The sequence below is a fragment of the Molothrus aeneus genome, chromosome 5 (genome assembly GCF_037042795.1).
Source record: "Molothrus aeneus isolate 106 chromosome 5, BPBGC_Maene_1.0, whole genome shotgun sequence".
Taxonomy (NCBI): Eukaryota; Metazoa; Chordata; class Aves; order Passeriformes; family Icteridae; genus Molothrus; species Molothrus aeneus.
Genome location: NC_089650.1, coordinates 57,849,097 through 57,868,686, shown reverse-complemented (window position 1 = coordinate 57,868,686; position 19,590 = coordinate 57,849,097). Strand labels below are relative to the sequence as shown.

General features: G+C 38.0%; 2 protein-coding genes across 2 annotated transcripts in view; one reads left to right on the top strand and one right to left on the bottom strand.

Annotated features, from left to right (window-relative positions):
- Positions 1 to 4,510, top strand: part of FAM185A (family with sequence similarity 185 member A) — a 39,791-nt gene extending 35,281 nt beyond the window's left edge. Inside the window, exon 8 of the mRNA XM_066550873.1 lies at positions 672 to 4,510. Within this exon, the coding sequence (XP_066406970.1) occupies positions 672 to 787 (116 nt within the window). The 3' untranslated portion in view covers positions 788 to 4,510. The remainder of the gene's footprint in view (positions 1 to 671) is intronic.
- FBXL13 (F-box and leucine rich repeat protein 13) lies at positions 3,565 to 17,996 on the bottom strand. Its single transcript, XM_066550718.1, is given in 7 exon segments — positions 3,565 to 3,621; positions 3,624 to 3,726; positions 10,019 to 10,091; positions 10,094 to 10,183; positions 13,894 to 14,023; positions 17,626 to 17,709; positions 17,982 to 17,996. Coding segments are annotated over 7 exon segments (552 nt in total).
- Positions 17,997 to 19,590: the final 1,594 nt, after the last annotated feature.

The following is a 19,590-nucleotide window of genomic DNA, read 5'->3' as shown; positions in this document are numbered from 1 at the left end:
GGGGAAGAGCATCAGGAGCTCTCCTTCTGCAGAGGAAGGAGTGGCAGAGATGATGTGTGAACTGACCAAAACCCCCATTCTCTGTCCCCCTGTGCCTCTGGTGGGGAGGAAGTAGAGAAATCAGCAGTGAAATTAAGCCTGGAGCAAAGGGAGGGGTGAGTGGGATATGTTTTTAAGATTTGGCTTTATTTTTTATTACCCTTCTTGCAGCTGATTTGGAATAAATAAAATTAATTTTTCCCCAAGTCAAGTCTGTTTTCCCTGTGACAGTAACTGCTGGTTGAACTCTCCCTGTCCTTATCTTGATCCATGAGCTTCTTGTTATACTTTCTCTGGCCTGGTCATTTGAGGAGGAGAGTGGTAGAGTGGCTTTGGTAGGTACCTGACATCCAACCAGGGTCAACCCACCATAACATATTTCTTTGCTTAGAATGAAAAGTGCAGTACTATGTAATAAAAAACACTGTTCTATTGTAAAGATATATTGTGGGAAATCAGATTAATGTAAAAAAAAAAACTGTATCAAGAAGGAAATGTCTCTGCTAAAAGTACACAAATTCTACCAAATCAAAGTGCTTAAAGTGCTTCCAGGGAGCTTGTAAAAAAATGACAATGTGAAGATGATATGTTTACTGTGTGTCAAATTAAACTAAGACAACTCTCTTTTCCAGGTCACATGAATCAAAGGGATGAAACAGACAAATGGATTAAGGCTGACACACAAAATGGCAAAGTGTGTCTTAAAAGCCAAAGCTGGATCCAGTCTGTCAAGCTGAAGAGTTCTTAAAGGTGAAATAGGCCAAAGAGATTAAATCAGGAAACTACAAAGGAACATTTCTGTAAAATTATTAAAACTTTTGGATGAATATTCTTAATATAAAAGAGAAACTATTAAAAATGAGAGAATTTTAACCCAAGATTTGCCTGTGACAGTGCTGGTACTAAACAGTCTGGTTTACTTTTAGTGCCTTTTAGGAACGAGATGATCTTACATATTCAGAATTCATGTAACTTGACCCACTTACCATATCAGTTTAAAAGCTGGTAGCTTTCAAGCAAAAGTTTGGAATTGTCATTTAAAAATTTTAAAAAGCATTTTCAACACTTCCAAGATGCCATGCTTTGCAAGCTCTGTTTACTTCTAAATTAAATGTCTCAATACTGTGGGAATTCTGCTGGTTTTGCAAAATGCAGAGAATGTTCTTCAACCAAATTGTATCATGGATAGGAAAAAATCACTTTCAGTGTGGTTCTTATGTGGTTTTCTCATTTGGTGTTTGAACCCTGAGCAGTTTCTGCCTGAGTGATGAGTACTTACAGTGTACAAATACTTCTGTGAAATGGCAGAACTTGCTCTGTGTCATCCTGAACCTCTGGTTTGTGGATAGAAAGAAGAACTCCAGCTCTGTCTACCACTGCTCATCTGCAAAGAAAAAACTTTTAAAATAAATAAAAGTACCATGGATCTGGCTGATTTCAAGGAGGAGCACTCCTCCAACTGGACTTAGGGGAGAGTCCACCTGACCATTCCCCTGAAGGAGAAGCTGCCCTAGCAGGGAAGTGTTCCCTTGTGGCTGAGAGCTGGAATCTCTTGGTTTGCTCTGTCTGCAGTGACTGAGCCCTGTCCTGCAAAGCTCCTGGGAGGCAGAGAGGGAGGTGAGGGAAGCAGGTAAAGCTGCACAAGGGCAGGTCTGATTTTTGTGGAGGGTTCTGTGTTACTGTAAAACAAGCACACAGCAAAGTAAATGCAGCTTTTAAAAGCCTTTCCATGCATCTCTATGGCACCTTATAGAAGCAGTAGTGAAATTTGGGGTTGGAGCTGAAATTTCAGAATCCCTGCCAGCTGAGGGGATGGTGAGGAGCAGGAGAGAATTCAGACTTTATGTTTTGTATATATGTGTATGTTCTTTAAGGCATAATGGTACATTATGAAATTAACTTCTTTTGCCACAGGATTCCCCAGGAGATATAATTGCCCCTGGCTAATGGACTTCAAGAGTCAAGGGCAGCAAATCTGCTATAATTCAGGGAGGTTAAAAACTCCCCTTCCTGTTTATTGTTCTGTGTACTGCTTGTTGGGATGAGGTGGGCAGGATGCATATGACAAATTATATGTATTTTTAACATAAACAGTAATATATAAAACGTTTCTAATAGTTTTACTAAAGGCATTACAATATTACTAGGTATGAGTTATTATTAAACTTTTAAAATTTATAAAATTAATAAATTATAATGGTTTTGGATACCCAGAAAAATATTTGAAACTAATGTTTTCTATGCCCTGCTGCAGCCAAAGTGAAAAAAGTACCTCAAAATTCACACCACATGAAAATAGTCTAGTAGGTACTTCACAAGATTGGATCCATTTAATGGTCCCATTATTTACCTGAAATACAAAGACTGTCAGCCTCTGACATTAAGGTTGTGTTTTTTGAGACTGCTGCATCAGCAATTTAAGGGAGAACATAGTAAGAAAACATGTTCTTTGTTCCATATTCAAAAGAAAGCAAACTCAGACTTTGAATTCATTAATTTTCCAAATCTAGCAGGAATTAAACATCAGACTTGTTAGTTACTTGCTTAAAGAAGTTTAAATCAGCCAGCAGAAAAATTGTGCTTCCACTAAAGCTACTGATGATATTAATTCCAAGCTAAAACATGTTGAGACCAGCTAGAATGTTAATATAAAGGTCAAGAATGAGTTGAAGGAGGACAAACCCTTCCTTATGAGTTTCCCCAAAGGCATTGAACAATGTCTTGTTCTGCTCTAATGAGGTGAAACTGTATTTATCTCTAGACAAGGGAAGATGAGTAGGTTATCAGCAATTAGAATTTGAATGGCAAACCCCTTGTGTGCCCATATATCTTTTTTTGTGCATTTGATGAGAAGACATTCTTGTAACTGGAGCAAATTTATACTCAAACACTTTTTTCATCTGGCCACCCTTTAATTTGGTTCTCCTGCTCTCTCAGCTGCCAGCCAGCCCACAGTTCAGACCTGCAGACACAAACATGAGATTGTTCAGAGAGCTGGACTCAGCCCAAGAGGCTTTTATGAGAATGAGGGCTCTGGGTGCACAAGTGGCTGTCGAGAAGTGGAGAACTGTGCTTAAATGCTTGGGTGAATTAAAGGACCTGCAGTCACTGCCTACTCACTGCCCTCCACTCCTCAGGAAGGCTGTACTTGATGGGTACCTGCCACATCAAGTGTGAAGTGCTCTGGGGGGTCAGAGTGTTGATGTCCTGGAGAGGACCTTCATGGCAAACAAATCCTCCAACACATGCAGATTTATTCATTGCTTACTCTGCATGGGACTACAAAAACTTTCATTATTGAAAGATGAAGACGGCTTGAGTCAACATCTGAGAGTTAGCAGTGCTGAGTGCAGCTGTCTTGCTTGAAGGCATTCATACTCCTGTGAGAAGATTTGCTATGCTTCCTTACTAATGCAACAAATGGCCTTTTATTAAAGTGTGATTAGTTTTAAGAAAAAATAACACAGTGGTCTTTTCATGCTCTAGAGAAAACCCCTTGAACTGTAGAGATGCTGCACAATTTCTTCATTTTTCATTTTGAAGAATTTGTTTTTTCAGGCTCTGATCTGGTTTTTTTTGGTGAAAGTGATTATGTTACCATCCCAGTCATATCCAAGCCAGGAAGGATGGTCAGCATCATTATGTTCCTGTTTCTCCAGTTCAGCTGTGTATTCCAAGACATCTTGTCTGCAACAAGAGTTTAAAAATAAAAATGAAAAAATAAAAATAATAATGACAAGAGCATATATTTAAAAATAATAATGACAAAACTTTTCAGAGGCTGTTTTTACAAAGAGCACTAAAAGCAGTTTAATGAGGAAAAGTTCCTTGCTTTAACTAAAGCTATCAATATTATAAGGGTGTTGAGGAAAGGAAACCGGAAGATAATTGGTTAGGTCATAGAGTCACAGAATGAATTAGGTTGGAAGAGGTCTCTGGAGAGTGTTTTAACCTGATACTGCTTTAAATGTATCCAACTATTCCAGGTGAGTCATGGCTTTGCCAGATGAGTTCTGAATATCTTTAGAGATGAAGCTTGCACAGTCTCTGGGATCCTCTTCAAGAGTTTGGCCAGCTTCCTGGTTAAAAAATTAAAGTTTCCTTGTAATCAGAAAGTGATCAGAATTTTCCATATGCCATTTGTCCTATCAGTGCACCTTTGACACTGGTCTGGCTCTGTCTTCTCTTCTGTATGCTCTGATGAGAGTAAGAGGCAGCAATAAGGTCTCCTCCATCTCAAATCTTCTTCTGGGACTTAGCAAAGCAATTCTCTGAAGGTTCTTCACACATCACATGCTCCAGCACTTGAATGGTCTTGGTGGGCTTCATCCACACTTGCTCTAGTGTGTCAGCATCTGCCTGAACACAGATCTGAGAGGGTGATGCCACTGCAATAATAACATTGTCTTTGGAAGAAAATATAAAACCAAACAAGATAAATAAACCAGCTACACCTGAAGGTATTACAGCATCTCCGGGGTGTTTTTTCATGGCTCTGTAGGAAGGCTGTAGTAACTGTGCAGGTCCCTCTGTTTCTCTATTTGAACCAGTGTCTGTGGCACCTCCAAGTACTTTTACCCTTTCCTCATTCACCTTCTGCTTGTTTTTTGGCCAGCCTCTCTACTGTAGGTATCTTCTGTCACCCACGTCTTTTAACGTGTATTGTTTCAGAAATGGAATTGGGTACACAATGGGCAGTGCTACAGGAGCCTTGTGGTTACCTGCATTTACTGGCTTTGGCTCTGGACCTGCCTCAAGGCTGTTTTGTTTTGCAGCTTCTGTGAGAGCTGAACCAGAAGAGAGTTGTCTGTGATGCCCAAACCTACCCATGACCCCTCAGATCCTCCTCAACATTTTGTGGCCACTGCCCTTTTGCAGAATTAGAGCACAAAACTACAAACTAGATAAAAATTTGAGAAAATCAGGCCTCCTGAGTGAGACACTCTAAAAAGAAGAAAAGCAACTCTCCCTTCTTTTTTGGCAGTGTCAACCCAGCAATTTTCAGTACCTTCCCAAGCTGAAGAAATGGAACCCACCACTTGCAGTGCTGTGAATGTCTCTTTCTTTCCATGCCTTGTGTGAGCTGGCTGCCAGCCTGGTCCTGCTGAGCAGAGCACCCTCCTGCCCAGCCTTCCCCTGTGCTGGGTACTCCAGGGCTCCTGGGGAAGAGCCAACTCTGCTGCAGCTCCCATCCTCTCCAGGAGATTCAGCCTGATCTGGTGTGTCACAGCCACATCAAGACAGTCTTTCTCCCTGCTGGCCAACTCCTGAGCTCTGGAAAAATATAATATACAGCATCCAGACAATACTGGAAAAAAATCCAAATTAAAGGGCTCTGTTATCTGTCAGTAATGCTGCTACAGTGTTCTTGTGTCCCAAAGTGGAAATGCTGGAGATGGTTCCAAGGGGCAGATGTGCCCAGCTGTGATGCTTGCACCACTACAGCAGGAAAGGGAAGTGGGCAGGAGTGGAAAAGGGACAGAATTAGTGAAGCAAGAAGGGCTTGTTTTCAACCACTGCAGGATATTTTTTTTATAAAATGTCCAACACTGACACACTCTATGAACCACATGAACACAAGGCTGTATCTGTTTTTATATTAGGGAGGCCTGTGCCATTGAGGAATGTGTGCACAATTTATATGAGCTATAAGCTCTGACCTATAAAAAATCAACTCATCCAAGTCCAAATTCCTGTTTTTCATGGAAACTGCAATGTATAGTGGCTGTCTGAAGCATGTATAAGGGGAGCTGTTACTACTTTTTTGGAAACTTATGATGTCCCATGCCTGGAGCTACAGTTGAGTGGTTTGCCAGAAACAGCCATTCATTAATCATCAACACATGGTAAAAAGATTGTTTATTTAAGATATACTGTACTATGAGAGAGCCTGATTATTTTATTTATTTATTTATTTATTTACTTAATAAATAAATGAGCCAATTGATGAATAAAAGTATTTCAGCCAATAATGACAGTTATCTTTGGCAAAACAACTATCTCTTGGTATAAGTCAGACAAAAGTACTGGCCCAAACACAGGTCTTGAGCAGCACTGGAATACCTCTAATTGAATCCTTACCCAAAGTTTGACTCCATTTTACTGAGAGGGGGTAACTGGGAAATACAGTTCTGCAACATGTCTGAATCCTGAGCCATTCCAAAACTCAGCAATTTTTCAGAATCACGGAATGGGCTGAGTTAGAAGGAACCCACCAGGATCATAAAGTCCAACTCCCAGCCCTGCAGAGCACCATTCCCAAGAGTCACTCCATGTGCCTGAGAGCGCTGCCCAAACACTTGAGCTCTGTCAGCCTGGGGCTGTGACCACTGCCCTGGGGAGCCTGTTCCTGTTTGACTGGGTCCATCATAATAAAAAGCAGAGTTTTTTTTAAAAAAAAGAACAAACTTAGTGAGCTGAGGTTACAGAAACCAATCAATAGTAAAAAGTAATGGAAAATAAAATCTCAAACATGGGAGAAATGTTTATAGTGCAAGTACAGGAGAAATAAGGCAAATGGAGGCAGGGAGCTAATGGGAAAAGCAGGAAGCATTCTGCAGGCATGCTCCAGGTTACAAAATGTGGTAAGTCTACATAGGATCTGAAGTATTCTGAGGTGCATGTCAGCTGCAGTAGTTTTATCATTGTATGGCATCCAGTTCATGTGCATTCAGTGGCTGAAACATGGGACTCCAGGAGCCTCTGTGTCACTTCCAAAAAGAGAATTGCAGTCAGTGAGAGGACAGCACTGTATTTCTGTTGCTTGTTAAACAGAAGACAGGAGTAATTGTTGTTGGTCTTTTACCAAATCGTGTGTAGGAGGTCTTAATTTCCAGTTCCATGTTTGTTGGATCTTTCCTGCACTGAGACCTGAATATTTGGATAACATGTAAGAAATTCTGTGAGTTCTTGCAGAATCTCCTTTCTAACCAACAGCACCCATTACAAAACACAACAACAAAACCAAACAAAATTTAAAGTCTTCTCCAAATGTCAAATGTATTGTAACTATTAAGACCTAATGTAATTTTTGTTTAAAAGGCAAACATTGTAAGAGGAATTGTTGATAGCACAGTTTTCGGGGAAGATCTTTTCGGGGAACCAAACTGTTACAGATGAGATGTAGTTTGGGGAATTACCAGACTAGCTGGCTTCTCTGTCAATGACATGTTTCCTTTCTCATTTTGCATCTAGAAATGTTAACACAGAATGTTTTACAGGGAACAGAAATGTTTCTCTAAAGATGTCAGTATGATTTCCTGTACTCTTAAAGAGTAGTCTTAAGCAAATCAAACTGACACCACCTTTTCCTACATTTTAGAAAGCAGAGAGTTAGGTTGTTTTTCCTCTAGCAGAAGAAATAAATTGCACCAGCACTATGTACTTCCACATTAGATTATCCATGATTCTTTCTGCCATTTAGAAACTGGATTAACTGAAAAGGTCATTAGCCTCTGGATACAGAAATATGCAGCAGGATACCAGGCCACAGACCTTTTTTTCCTTCTAACATTTATTAAACCTGGAAGGAGGGCAGTATGTTGGCAAATATAATCTCAAAGTCTACCTGATACTGGAAAGAATGAACAATTGAAAGCCCATAAGTGTTTCCTATGAAGTTGCATTGGACTGAAACTTGAAGAACTTTGTGGCTCCACATGTTTTCTATTTTAATCTATCAAAACAGTAAAAATAAAAAAAAGAAAAATAATGTGCACAATACAAGAGATATGACTCAATACTTGCAAGGTTTAGTCTATTAAGAAATGCCTGCTAGGACTGGTTAGTGTTTAAAAATAAATAATGGGGAATTCCTTTGGAACAATGAAGTAGTATTTTATGCCACAGATATTTTAAGGCAACTTTAAACTAAAAACATATTTCTTCTATTGCTTATTTAGAACCTAAGCCACTAGCATGTTTAATTCTCCAGATGAATGTGATTTTTACATAGATGACTTCTTCCATCTCCTTAAACAGAGAATGAAATTTCTCTACGATGTCGGTTTCACATCCTCCGAACATAAATTACACCTGAAAGCAGCCTTTACCTTCTGTGAAAATCTAAGAAGCTGAATATGGTTTTAAAAGTTAGCTGAAAACAGAGAATTAAGGCTTGATTTAGTTTTTTTGACAATCTGTTGCTTGTCATTCATTACTAAAAACATACAGGTTGTGAAAGAAACACATCGTTTTATAGAAATATGTGACAGCGGCAGTACTGTCATTGCTGTTGATGTTGCTGAAAAGCTACTGCAAGATAACTAACTCTAGAATCATGCCATATTTTACTGTGCTTTTGATGTAGTTATTGGCAGAAGATAAAATTTTTATCATCGTTGCCATATTGGCCTTGAACTGCAATTTAAAAAAAAAAGAGATTTTCCCAAACTGGAAAACATGAAGGATGTGGAACATATCAGAATCTTGCTGTGAACTCACTTTTATCTTCTGAATATCATTCCCAGTATATTCTGTGGCCTGGCAAGGTCTAGGGCGGGATTTCTTTGGACTTGTTGGAAAGAACAAGGAAAAAATGTTTGGGACTGCATTATTCTGCATATCAATCCAGCTTGTAGGTGTTGTCCCAGACTCAGATGGTGCAGGATAGGAGTTTCCTATCACTGAATAAGTGGTGTGAAGGGTTAGAGACTGAGGCTGGCAAGGAAAAAAACCATCCACTGTCCAGAAAATGAAACTCAAGAAAATAAAGCTGGCAAAGTTTACCTAGTTCTAAACATCACAAAAAGGGCAAAGATAACACTGGGTGGAGACATGTGTCTCATGGTTGCCTTTTTGTTTTGCAAAGATGTGTAACTCTCCAGGGTTATCTTTAGAGTAAAAATAACTGGTTGGGAAATTCCTTGGCTGGGTCAGAAGAGTTTAATCAAGACCTTTGTAGAACCCATTGCACATGGGACTCTTAGGCAGAGGCAAAATCCTGGGTCATCCCAGGCCAGAATAATGCAAATGGGTTTCTGAGAAGTCATGTCAGCTCCTTGGTGATGGCTCACCCAGCACAAATTGGAATTTGCACAAGTTTCTGTTCCCTTTTCATCTCAGTTCTACAGGAAGATGGATAAGCAAGCAGAATCAGAAAGGGCTGACACACTGTTGCTGCTCTAAACAGAAATATGAAGTCACAGAATGAACAAGTCAACAACAGTAATCTGAGGATAAAAGAAAAACCCTTGAGGTTTAAGATGATTGTCCTCCTCTGCTCTGCACTAGGGGCCTCACCTTGAGTGCTGTGGGGCAGTGTTGGGCATCACAATGCAAGAAAGACATTAAACTATTAGAGACCATCCAGAGAAAGGTGACCAAGATGGTGAAATATCTTGAGCACAAGAATTACAAGGAGCGGTTTATGTCAATTGGCTTGTTCATCCTGGAGAAGGGAAGGCTGAGGGGGAAGTGCTGACCAGTGACAAGGCACAAGCTGTGTCAGGGGAAGATCAGATTGAACTTTAAGAGAAGGTTCTTAGAGGTTGGTCAGTAAAAAACAAACTGAGAAAGTGGTCACAGCACCATAGCTTGACTCTTTTGCTGTAACTGTGCTCTGTTTTGAGCACAGGCACAAATCTACTGCCATATACTGACATGCAGTTGGTGGGAAACAGGCTCCCACAGACCCTTGGAGTGAGCTCAAGGACAGTGAGATGGCTGAGAGCATTAATCCCAGCCTGGTTTTCTCATTCATGTTCCCATAGTGTCCTTTGCCAGCAGAAACGTCCCTAAGAGGACATTGTCTGCCATAGAGAGACAGAGTCTGTGTCTCTGCTCACTTCTGGCTGACACTGGAACATGCAGAGAACCCTGCCACACCACAGGAGTCCTAAGGCACCAATAGGGACACCCCCTAGATAAACTAGATGGGTGAAGCCACATCCCTAGCATGGCACCGTGATGCCAGTGAAGAAAAGAACCTCAGGTTTTGGGGTTTACAACCTCCTCTGAAGAGAGATTAGAAAATATTTTCTTGGTAATTTTTCTACAGCACAGTGTTGTGAGAATCTGGAGTTGCTCAAAGCCTTTCCAAAGATATCTCAGGTATTGTCAGTAAGATGAATGCAACCTGAGATGTCCAAGAAGGGGAGATAATGGCAGGCTGCAGCCAAGTGTTGGATACATGTGTCAATCATTTGTGAATGAACCAACAAGACATACAGAATTTAGAAGATTATTGAATAGATGAAAAAAAAAATGCCCAGAGCACAACTTTAGTGTCTGATTGGTAGGAAAAGCATGTTTTAAAATTGAAGTAAGGTTTCTGGCACAGCAGAATTCTGACTCTCTGCAAGAGGCTCCACAGAAACTGTCATTTTCTAATATTAGATATTGGTTAACTGTGATTGCAGTCTAGTTTTAAATATTGTGGGTTTTTTTTCACCTACTGAGAATGGTCTAACTTTCCCACCCATATATGTGCATGCAGCACATAGAAGCATTTAATATTTGTGCTATTGCATTGCTCTCTCTAAATTATGAGGATGCACTTTATGACTTTTTAAAGTCAGTTCTCTGTTACAAATGAGTGTCTCACACCAAGATTTTTGAATGTGTGGTTGGTTTTTTTAGCTCGGAAGCACAGGTCCTTAGTTTCACCTCACAAGTCCATTTTTCAGGAACTGATACTCATTGCCATTAATGCTGGAAGATGCATTTGAGAAAAACATGACACACAGTCTTCAAGGTACATAAGCAGCCATGGAAGCTAATAATTACTCCACTGACCTCAGTGGGAACAGTCAAGAATACATTATGCACATGCTTTAATTACCTTGCTCATTCAGGACCAAAAATCAAGAGGGAACATAGTAAAAACCTGTTTAAGACATTTCATTAAAATCACTGGAGTGGGGTGGTAGAAAGAGAGATGAGGATTTCACTTGTACTAAACAGCCAATCTCATGAGAATCTATAAGGGACAAGGCAGCAAGATAAAGCTGGGGCCTGGGGTTGTGGAACAAGAAGTTAGCACACTGTGACAGTCCTCCTGGTATATGGAGCAATGTACATGTGCTTTGCTTATTCCAGATCTATTTATATGCTTAGGATTAAGATCTGCAATAGATTAATAAATAGATCAAAATATTTTAAAGTAGATTCGTATTCTTATTTTTAAAAAAGTTGCTGACTCTGAAGTCAGTAACTGGTATCAGATGCATTTAGAAAAATCTACATTTGTCATACCCTGAATCCTATTCCCTTTAGAGGACTGAATGACAGAATTCATTGTTCATTCTATTGTATCTTCAGAACTTAGCTATTTAAAAGGCCAATTTATTTAACCAGAGATTTATTTTCAGTTCTTGCTGTATTTTTTCATGTGTAGAATATTTCCCACAGCAACTTCATTTTTTCCCTACAAAATAAGAGTTACCCTTGAATCAGGCTCATTCCCTGAATAAGGCTCAGAACAGAACTGCTGAATATTTTATACAATCAGCATTTGCAAAAAGACTTGTAGCTGCCCTAGGCATGGAGAACCATGACATGGAGACTCACAGCACCTCCACTGAAGTCACTGGAGTTTGTTGAAAGACAATTGATTTGCCTCAGAATATAGGATTAAAGTGATATACTCTTCTAATTTTAGAGTAACCTACATAGCATATTCAAAATAGTCTTAATGTACATATATGTCTATGTTAATTTAATATTTTTCTATTATATATTAATATTTCTATATTAATTTTTAACTATTTTTCTTAAAAATAAGATGTTGCAGGACACATTAACATATATCCTTTGGAACAGGTTCATTCTGAGTTTCGTCTCCTGACCATTTTTAAACAGTTTCTGAGTGGAAAATATTTCTTTACTTAGCAGCTGGATACACTCAATTTACTCTACAGTTTGCCAAAGGATTTGTAAGACCCATTAGCTTTAACATGCACAGGTGTACCCATCTCATTTTATGGAGCTGCAAGCTGGATTCAAGTCAAACAAAGACTTGTAAACTTATGGGTAGGTTTATATGGAAGAGTCTCAATGTTCTCTTCTGAAAATAGTAGGGTATTAGCATTTAACAGATTGGCTTTATAAGTGTTTAAAGAAAAGATATCATCTAGGAACAAAGTGTTGGAAGGGGATTACTGGGTCACTGAGTTGACTCATTTTTCCCATTTGCAGGAACTGCAAAATGTGACCAGTCCATTCCCTTACCAAGAGCCATACTAACATTCCTTAACAGTTTGCCCCATCTCAGAAAGCTCTTTCATGATTCACTGCTGAGATAACCAAAAAATCTCCCTTTTGCCAGCCTAAATGTATTTACTGACATTTTATGGTGTTTGTTTTGTTTTGTTTTCCTGTGTTGGTGTGTCATGTGCTGGGCAGACAGGACTGATGGCAGCACTACATACTTCAACTGCTTTGGGAAGACCTCTGTGCACAACTTCTATTACCACTGTCATTGTGGAAAAATAGCTGAATATCTATCTAAACCCAAAGGACACAGGAGATTAGGACTCCTGTAAATAATAATTAATGGTGTACAGTAATATCTGTAAGATATAAGCCAAGGGCTAGTATAAGATAGAGAGTGGCCTCCCAGATCTGAAACACAGCCAGTGAGCTTTGGCCTAGAGGCTGAGAAACTTCTGCACATTTGGAAGGCAAACAACTTGATCAGAGAATATCTAAATTTAGGGCTGGCTAATTAGTCAGTCAAATAATCTCAAATTTGTTGTGCAGGAGCTGTGTTCAGCCACTGCAGGGAATGAGGGGATGTGTGGAGGACTGGAAGAATACTCAGGGGTTATGGAGATGGGTGTTGGTGAGGAAGAAGGCAGGAACCAGTGATGGCTGCAGACTTATTGTGGAAGGAAATGGGACATGGGCATTTCAATGGGGGAAAAATGAGGAAAACTGGTTCACTGAGTGGCAACATTTTAAAGGATAGTTCAAGATGAACATTTCCAAAAATAGTAATAAATTTGTTCATTGCCATGTGATAATGACAGAAGCAACATTATAACTTTTCCCATGAAATTTAAACAAAAAATGAAATCAGCATTTTAAAAATTGTGTTTGTATGCTTATTTTCATAATGAGGCAAGTATTTTGTTTTTCTGTTAAAAAAAAAAAAACAACATAAGTAATTAAATACACAAAAGCCAGAGCTATTAAGTCAGAAAGTACAAGGAAGGGATATAGGCTTTCATAACAGCAGAATTTCAAAAGGGAGCACATATTTCAGATACAGCAAAAAGATAATTGAGATGCCAGGCTTTAGTCAAAAAGAAATTATACAGAAAATACAAGAAGCAAAAGTGCTGTAATAGAAGTTCATGGTAAAGAAGAACTAAGTTTTACTGCAGATGAATCTTAATCTAAATAATTTAATTTCAACCCTGAGTGCTTCAGTTTTAGGCACTATTATTTCAAAGTAGCCACTGCCTTTCCGTGCATACTTAACAGGTGTTAAGTTCTAATGCCCCAGTTTAGGCTTTACCTGGGTTCAGAAAAAGAACTGGGAAAAAAAAAAGCATGAAAATATCAAGATTAATTAAAACAAAGCCAGAATCCTTTCAAAGCACCCAAAACACCAGAACCTGGGAGAGTATTTGCAGGAAGTGATATATAATGTGAAAGCTCTTCTCTCTTCACCCTTATTTAGACATCAAGTCCTGGAGAGAAAAACTTTTAGCTGATACAGTGTGGACACCTTTATACTGTACCTGCAACCATTAGAAAAATGCCAAATACTCCCAAGAGGCAAGTCTCAAATCTTAAAACTCCCAGAAAAGCAGTTGAATGATGCCAGCAGGTCAAATTTCTGGATGAAATAGTAAGCAATTCTTTGCAATAGCAATCCCAGAACTGTCACCCTATTTCTTGTCCATACCTTTGGGCAACCTCCTATGTTGAGAGATGTCAGTCTGTGGCAGTGAAATGCCATTGTTTTCACAGCTTCATCTGTCAGCTGAGGGCAGTAAGAGACATGGCAGTGTTCCAGGTATTCTGTGCCCTTGCAGAACTCAATTACAGTGCTTGTGCATCAATCCTTTGATCCACTTCCCACACTTCAGTTCTCTAGGTACCCTTCATTAGTAATGAAGTCATTCTGCCTGGGAATGTCACTAGAAAAAGAAGAAATGCATTAAGGGGCTATTTTCAGTTTTTTATATGTTATACTGTGGGTTCATTAGACTAACATTTATGTAAGTTCCTCTGTATGTATTAAACCATGTTGAATTTGGGTTCTTTAAATTGAGCACAACCCAGAACGTAAAATGTTGATCTTAGAGAACCAGGCCCAGATAAATTCATTCTACTGCTCTCTGCAAATTCCCATTTTTGTGCATAACAACTTCTTCTTCTTCTCTTTTAAATGAACAGAAAACTGTATCTGTATAAATCACTTTTTTTTTTTTTTGGAAGGGAATGGGTAAGAACCTCAGGACTGTCACTCAAGAGTTCTGGGCTCTGATTTGCTCTGTGAAGTTCAGGCCAGTTAACTGTGATACTGGTTGACTACAATTTCTATCCTTGTTTTTAGAGTGAATAAATATGCGCAGGCACTACTGACTCCAATTCCAGAACCTTTATAACTCAAATACTAGCTTTTTCATCTATTCTGTAAAGCAGACAGTCTTGGAAAATAACAATGGAACTCTTGTGAAAGGTCACTTGGATTCTTAAAGTACACTTTTCTCCTTTGCACTCCAAAACTTCTTTACCTTTCAGCCTGAATGTTTTCCAAGCCTGAAAACCATCATTTCTAGGCTTACAAAGAGAAGTTAGACCTTCTACTGAAACCTTCCCTGGAAACCTCTTGAAAAGAGTTGCTTAAAATCACATTTAGGATCACAGGACAGCCTGCAGCTCTACCAGAGGTTTATCTTCAGTCAGAATCTCTCCTCTTCTGTCATGTCCAGCCTCAAACCCTGGTGAGAAGCCTTCAATGTGTCACTGAGCTAGGTTCCAGCCTGCTAATCTTGGCCTTGGGCCAGGGTAATTTGTCATTTGCTGGAATAGCAATTCTACCTCTACAGGGAGAACAAAGAAGTACATATAGTATACTGAATAAAAACCACTGGTTGCATGAATCTTTACAAAGCTTTCAAGAATTAGTCCTGAGGTAAAAAGAGTAAGCACCACATGGATAAATAAAATGTGTGCACATACGCAAAAATGCATGTATTTATTATGCACAAATATTATATATTTATATTTATATTATATATATTCTGACAAAATTACCTCTGCAGTAATCAGCCACTAACACACAGCTAATTTTTCCTTATGTTACGTAGGAACTCACACCATAACACAGGGCTGATCACTAGAAAAGACTATTTTTATTATGAAAAAAGATTATGTATTTCTGTGTGATTTTCATAAATCTTACCTAAATAGATGCAAAGAAACTTATCAGATCTGAAATTTGTTTCATAGACTGTACTTTTAAGATTTTTGTCTATATCTTCACTCTGGTTTCGTTTTATTTCTGTCTATTGGTACACCTATATCAAGGCAGTTTTTCTCAGCTTTGGGTCCTTGTTTTGTTTTACAAAATATTGGAAGTGTCAGTGTTTGAATCTAGGATTGGTTAAAGTGGAAAATTCAGAATCTCTATTAATTGTCTTCTCTACCCCTCCTATTTCAATTTTGGATTTATGGGCTGCTTTTCACCTGTAATACAGAAACATTCTACACCCAGCAACTAAATGTTTTTCATCCATGTGCAAGAGAAACTGCAATCATTTCAGAATTAGGCCTCAGATGTGATGACTTAATCACTACATTCTCAGCTAGGGTATGTAACACAAGGTGAAGCCAAGATTTCAATGCCTGTTAGATATGTTTATCTTGTTTTTACTAGCATAGCTTTTCTACATACTTATTTAAAATATCCTTCAAAGTTAGGTTCTGAATTTACTCTTAACTTTTGGTCTACCCCTACATGCTTTTGCAAATAACATTCAAATTATATTTGCAATCAAAAGAGATGGAGCTTTGTTTGCTCACTTCATCTCTGTGTCACTGGTTATATATCTATAGAGAAAAAAAACAGACAAGGATGTGAGGGTAAATTATGTTTACAAGACATTTAGTCACTATAAAAAGTCAAATGTCATATGAAGAAAACATAATTTTCCAACTTAATTGCACAATTTTAATTGTGCATAAATAAGGCCTAAGGACACACACAAACATCAATGAAAAGGTCAAATACTAAATTGCTGTTCATTAAGTGAGCGTCATCTGATTTATGAATGAACAAGGATCCTGTTTTCAAAATATGGGATCTCATAAGTGTTTACATTCTGTTATAGTACCTAGGAACAGGCAGTGGGATTACAATGGAATTACCCTCAGCAAATTTTCCATAAAATCATATCCTTTGATTCAATTTCCAAAAATGAGTTTTTATTTTGTTTTGAGTTACTCTGTATCTCCTCTTCTCTCTCCTGCCTTCCCTAGATCCATGAAAACGGGGCTTCTGCAACTCCCACATGTGCTCCCTGCTGCTGCTTTTTCCTCAAAAAAGTTCAAATTCATTTGGCACCCAGGGAAAGCAGAAACCCTTCGTTTTAACAGTCTTTTTTTTTTATTTCCTCTGTGTAATGAGACACCTGAAATAGCTTCTTGGCCATGAGCATAGCACAACACAGAAGTGAATATTCTCCTCTGAGAGCAGCAGCACTGGCACCACACGACTTTCCATGAGGTACACAAGATGCACATACTTGGTCATTAGTGAAAACATGGAACTTTACACAGAACATTCATGAAAGATGAGTCAGAATTATTCCTAGAGAAGCAAATGGCCTGACGTGTACATTGAGCAGCAAGATCCAATCCAGATGTAGCTCTTGTGGTACAACAACTGACTCATTTTTACAATATATGGCTATAAAATGGTGGATGTTGAAGATTTGTAATGGAAAAACTGTAGAAGTTGAGGACTGGGATTATGTGATGGCATTGGCTGTACCTGCAGCCTTATGATCTGCAACTGTTTATGGCCATGAAATTGATACCATTAAAATATATTATTTAAGCATTTCTGTTATATATAGTTAGGAACAATTCTCAGTTACAAAAACAAGTGCTCTTATTTGGATGTCAGTTCCTAACAAGATAGATGTTCTTTCTACTACTGTAAAGTTACCTGCTAGTGTTTATTTCTCATACTGTTTGGAAATACAAAGTAAAATACAAATACAAAGTAAATCTATGCAATCATATTGAGTTTGTCAAATCTCCAAACAGATTTTGGTAAACTGCAAGCAACCTGTGATAAGGATGAGAAATTTCACAGTTTAACCATACATTTTGGAAACAGTAATTTCCTCTTCATACTGAATTTTCAAACCAAGCTGATTTCCTGCCCACTAGGTTCTGCATGGAAGTTAACAGCAAAAAACTGTCCCCTCTTCACCCTTTTCCAGGCAAAATTGAACAGATCTCAGGCATATGGCATTGTAGGAATGAAAGGGGGGATTTTGGTGTAGAATGGTGTTATGAAGAATGAAGGATGACATGCAGAACAAAAGATCAGTTTTGGATATGGTGAATTTAATGAACTAGGGGTGCTTCCAGGGAACACCAAGAAAAAGGCAAAGTGTTTACCTGAATCCCATTGTCACTGAAGTTTTTGCATTGTGATATAGAAAGTTCCAATATTTTTCCATGGCAACCAAGAGCTCTCAAACCCTAAAAAAATCTGGAAAAATTAATAGAGAAAGGGGAAAAAAATCGGTTTTCCTACCTCTTGAGAAACAAAGAAACTGAAAAAAGGTAATGTGATGTGAAATACCTCCACCAAAACACATTTACTTATCTCCACAATTTGGGGTGGAAGAACTTTTCACAATTTTTTTTGGGAGGAGGTGTGCTGTTTGTTTGGTTTGGTTTATTTGGGTTTTTTTGTTGGAAGAACAAAATACTACTTGCTAAGACCAAATGTCTTAAAATTGCTGCCTTACCATTAAGGGCTTCATGGCTACAAGGCAACATTTGAAATGGTGCTGTCACACTCAAAAGTGTATGAACAGCCCCCTTATTCAAGACAATAAGGACTTTCATTAGGACTGCAAAAGGATCTAAAAATGCTTTGTGAAGTTTACTGCTTCTACACCAGGAAACAGGGCAATGTTCTGATCCTAAATGCTCTAATGTAAAGGAAAATTAAGTGTTGATTTTGTAAAACTAATTTTTATAATCACAACAGAATATCTCTGTACTTCATATCAATAAAGTAAGCTTTACTGGAAAAAAAAAGTTGTCCCTTTATTCCATATGGTTAATAAGTTATCTACAATTAGGCTGTGAACAGCACTGCCTAATTGTAGGCAGAGAGGAAGTATCATCCTGAAAAAACAGGCACATGTAGATAGTGTCTGGAACCCAGATGTGGACACTGTAATGATAATGCTGGAAGAGTGCGGCTGGAGTTCAAATTTTGCAGATTCCTGAAATCTCACAAGCTGAATAGATACAAAAAATGAAACAATAAAAGAAGTTTCAAATCCTGGCTACTTATGAAAACACAAAACTTTGCATTTTTCTCAGCAGACGCAGTTGTCTGGTGAAATCTACTTTCAACAGCTTCGTGCAAATCCACAGATTTCAAATTTTTGTTGACCAGAGTACTCCTATTCAAGACAATAAAATAGTTATGTGCTTAAACCTAAAATGGCTTTATGCCAGAACTTGAATTTCTTACAGCAAAGACTCATGGTCTGATAGGTGTGATCTCAAGGATATAATTCTTGCACTTTTCTTTTTTCTTAAAAGTGACACCACTTTAATGCACTTGCTAATGAAAAGCTAAAGAATATAATAAAGATTTTTTTGCTACATGACAATTAATGCTGCTATCACTTCAAAGTTAATTTATAATCATTTTATATTACTAAAGTGACATTAAATCACAGAAAAACTATTTTTATAAATGAAAATCAATACATTGAGGCATTTTGTTAACAATTACAGATTTAAGAAAAAGAGTGAAGACTTGAAAGACAAGGAATGTCATTAAGATATTACATAAAATTTATGAAACTTTCATCTTTCCAAAAAGAAACCTCTTCAAACAATCTTTATGCAGAAAGATTAATCTATATGAATTTTTAAACTATTATTTTTGTATCTAACATACATACACAGGCATCAATTAGCACTAGTTTTATTAGACTTCCTGATTTATTCCCTGATAAATGTCAGTGACCACCATCCAGGATATTCACCTATTTCTGGAAAATTTCATTTTCTATACTAAATCTCCTCACATTTAAGGAAGATATGGTTGGAGTTATCATATTGGAACTCCTGGAAACAGATTCTGGCAAAACAAATACTGTGCAGACTAGGACCACCCACTCTAGAATCACCTACTCTCCAAAAACCTATTTCTCCTTTAGTCAATAACTTACTCCTGTATCTTGGATGCATATTCCATTGCTATGGAGAAAGGGAAGACTTTGTCCAGCATCTCTTCTATAGCATATTGTCATTTCCATTTGAAAACAATTTAAAAATAAACTTCTTGATCCTCTGTAACAGCTATTTTTTTCAAGTAATTTTTGCATTTTT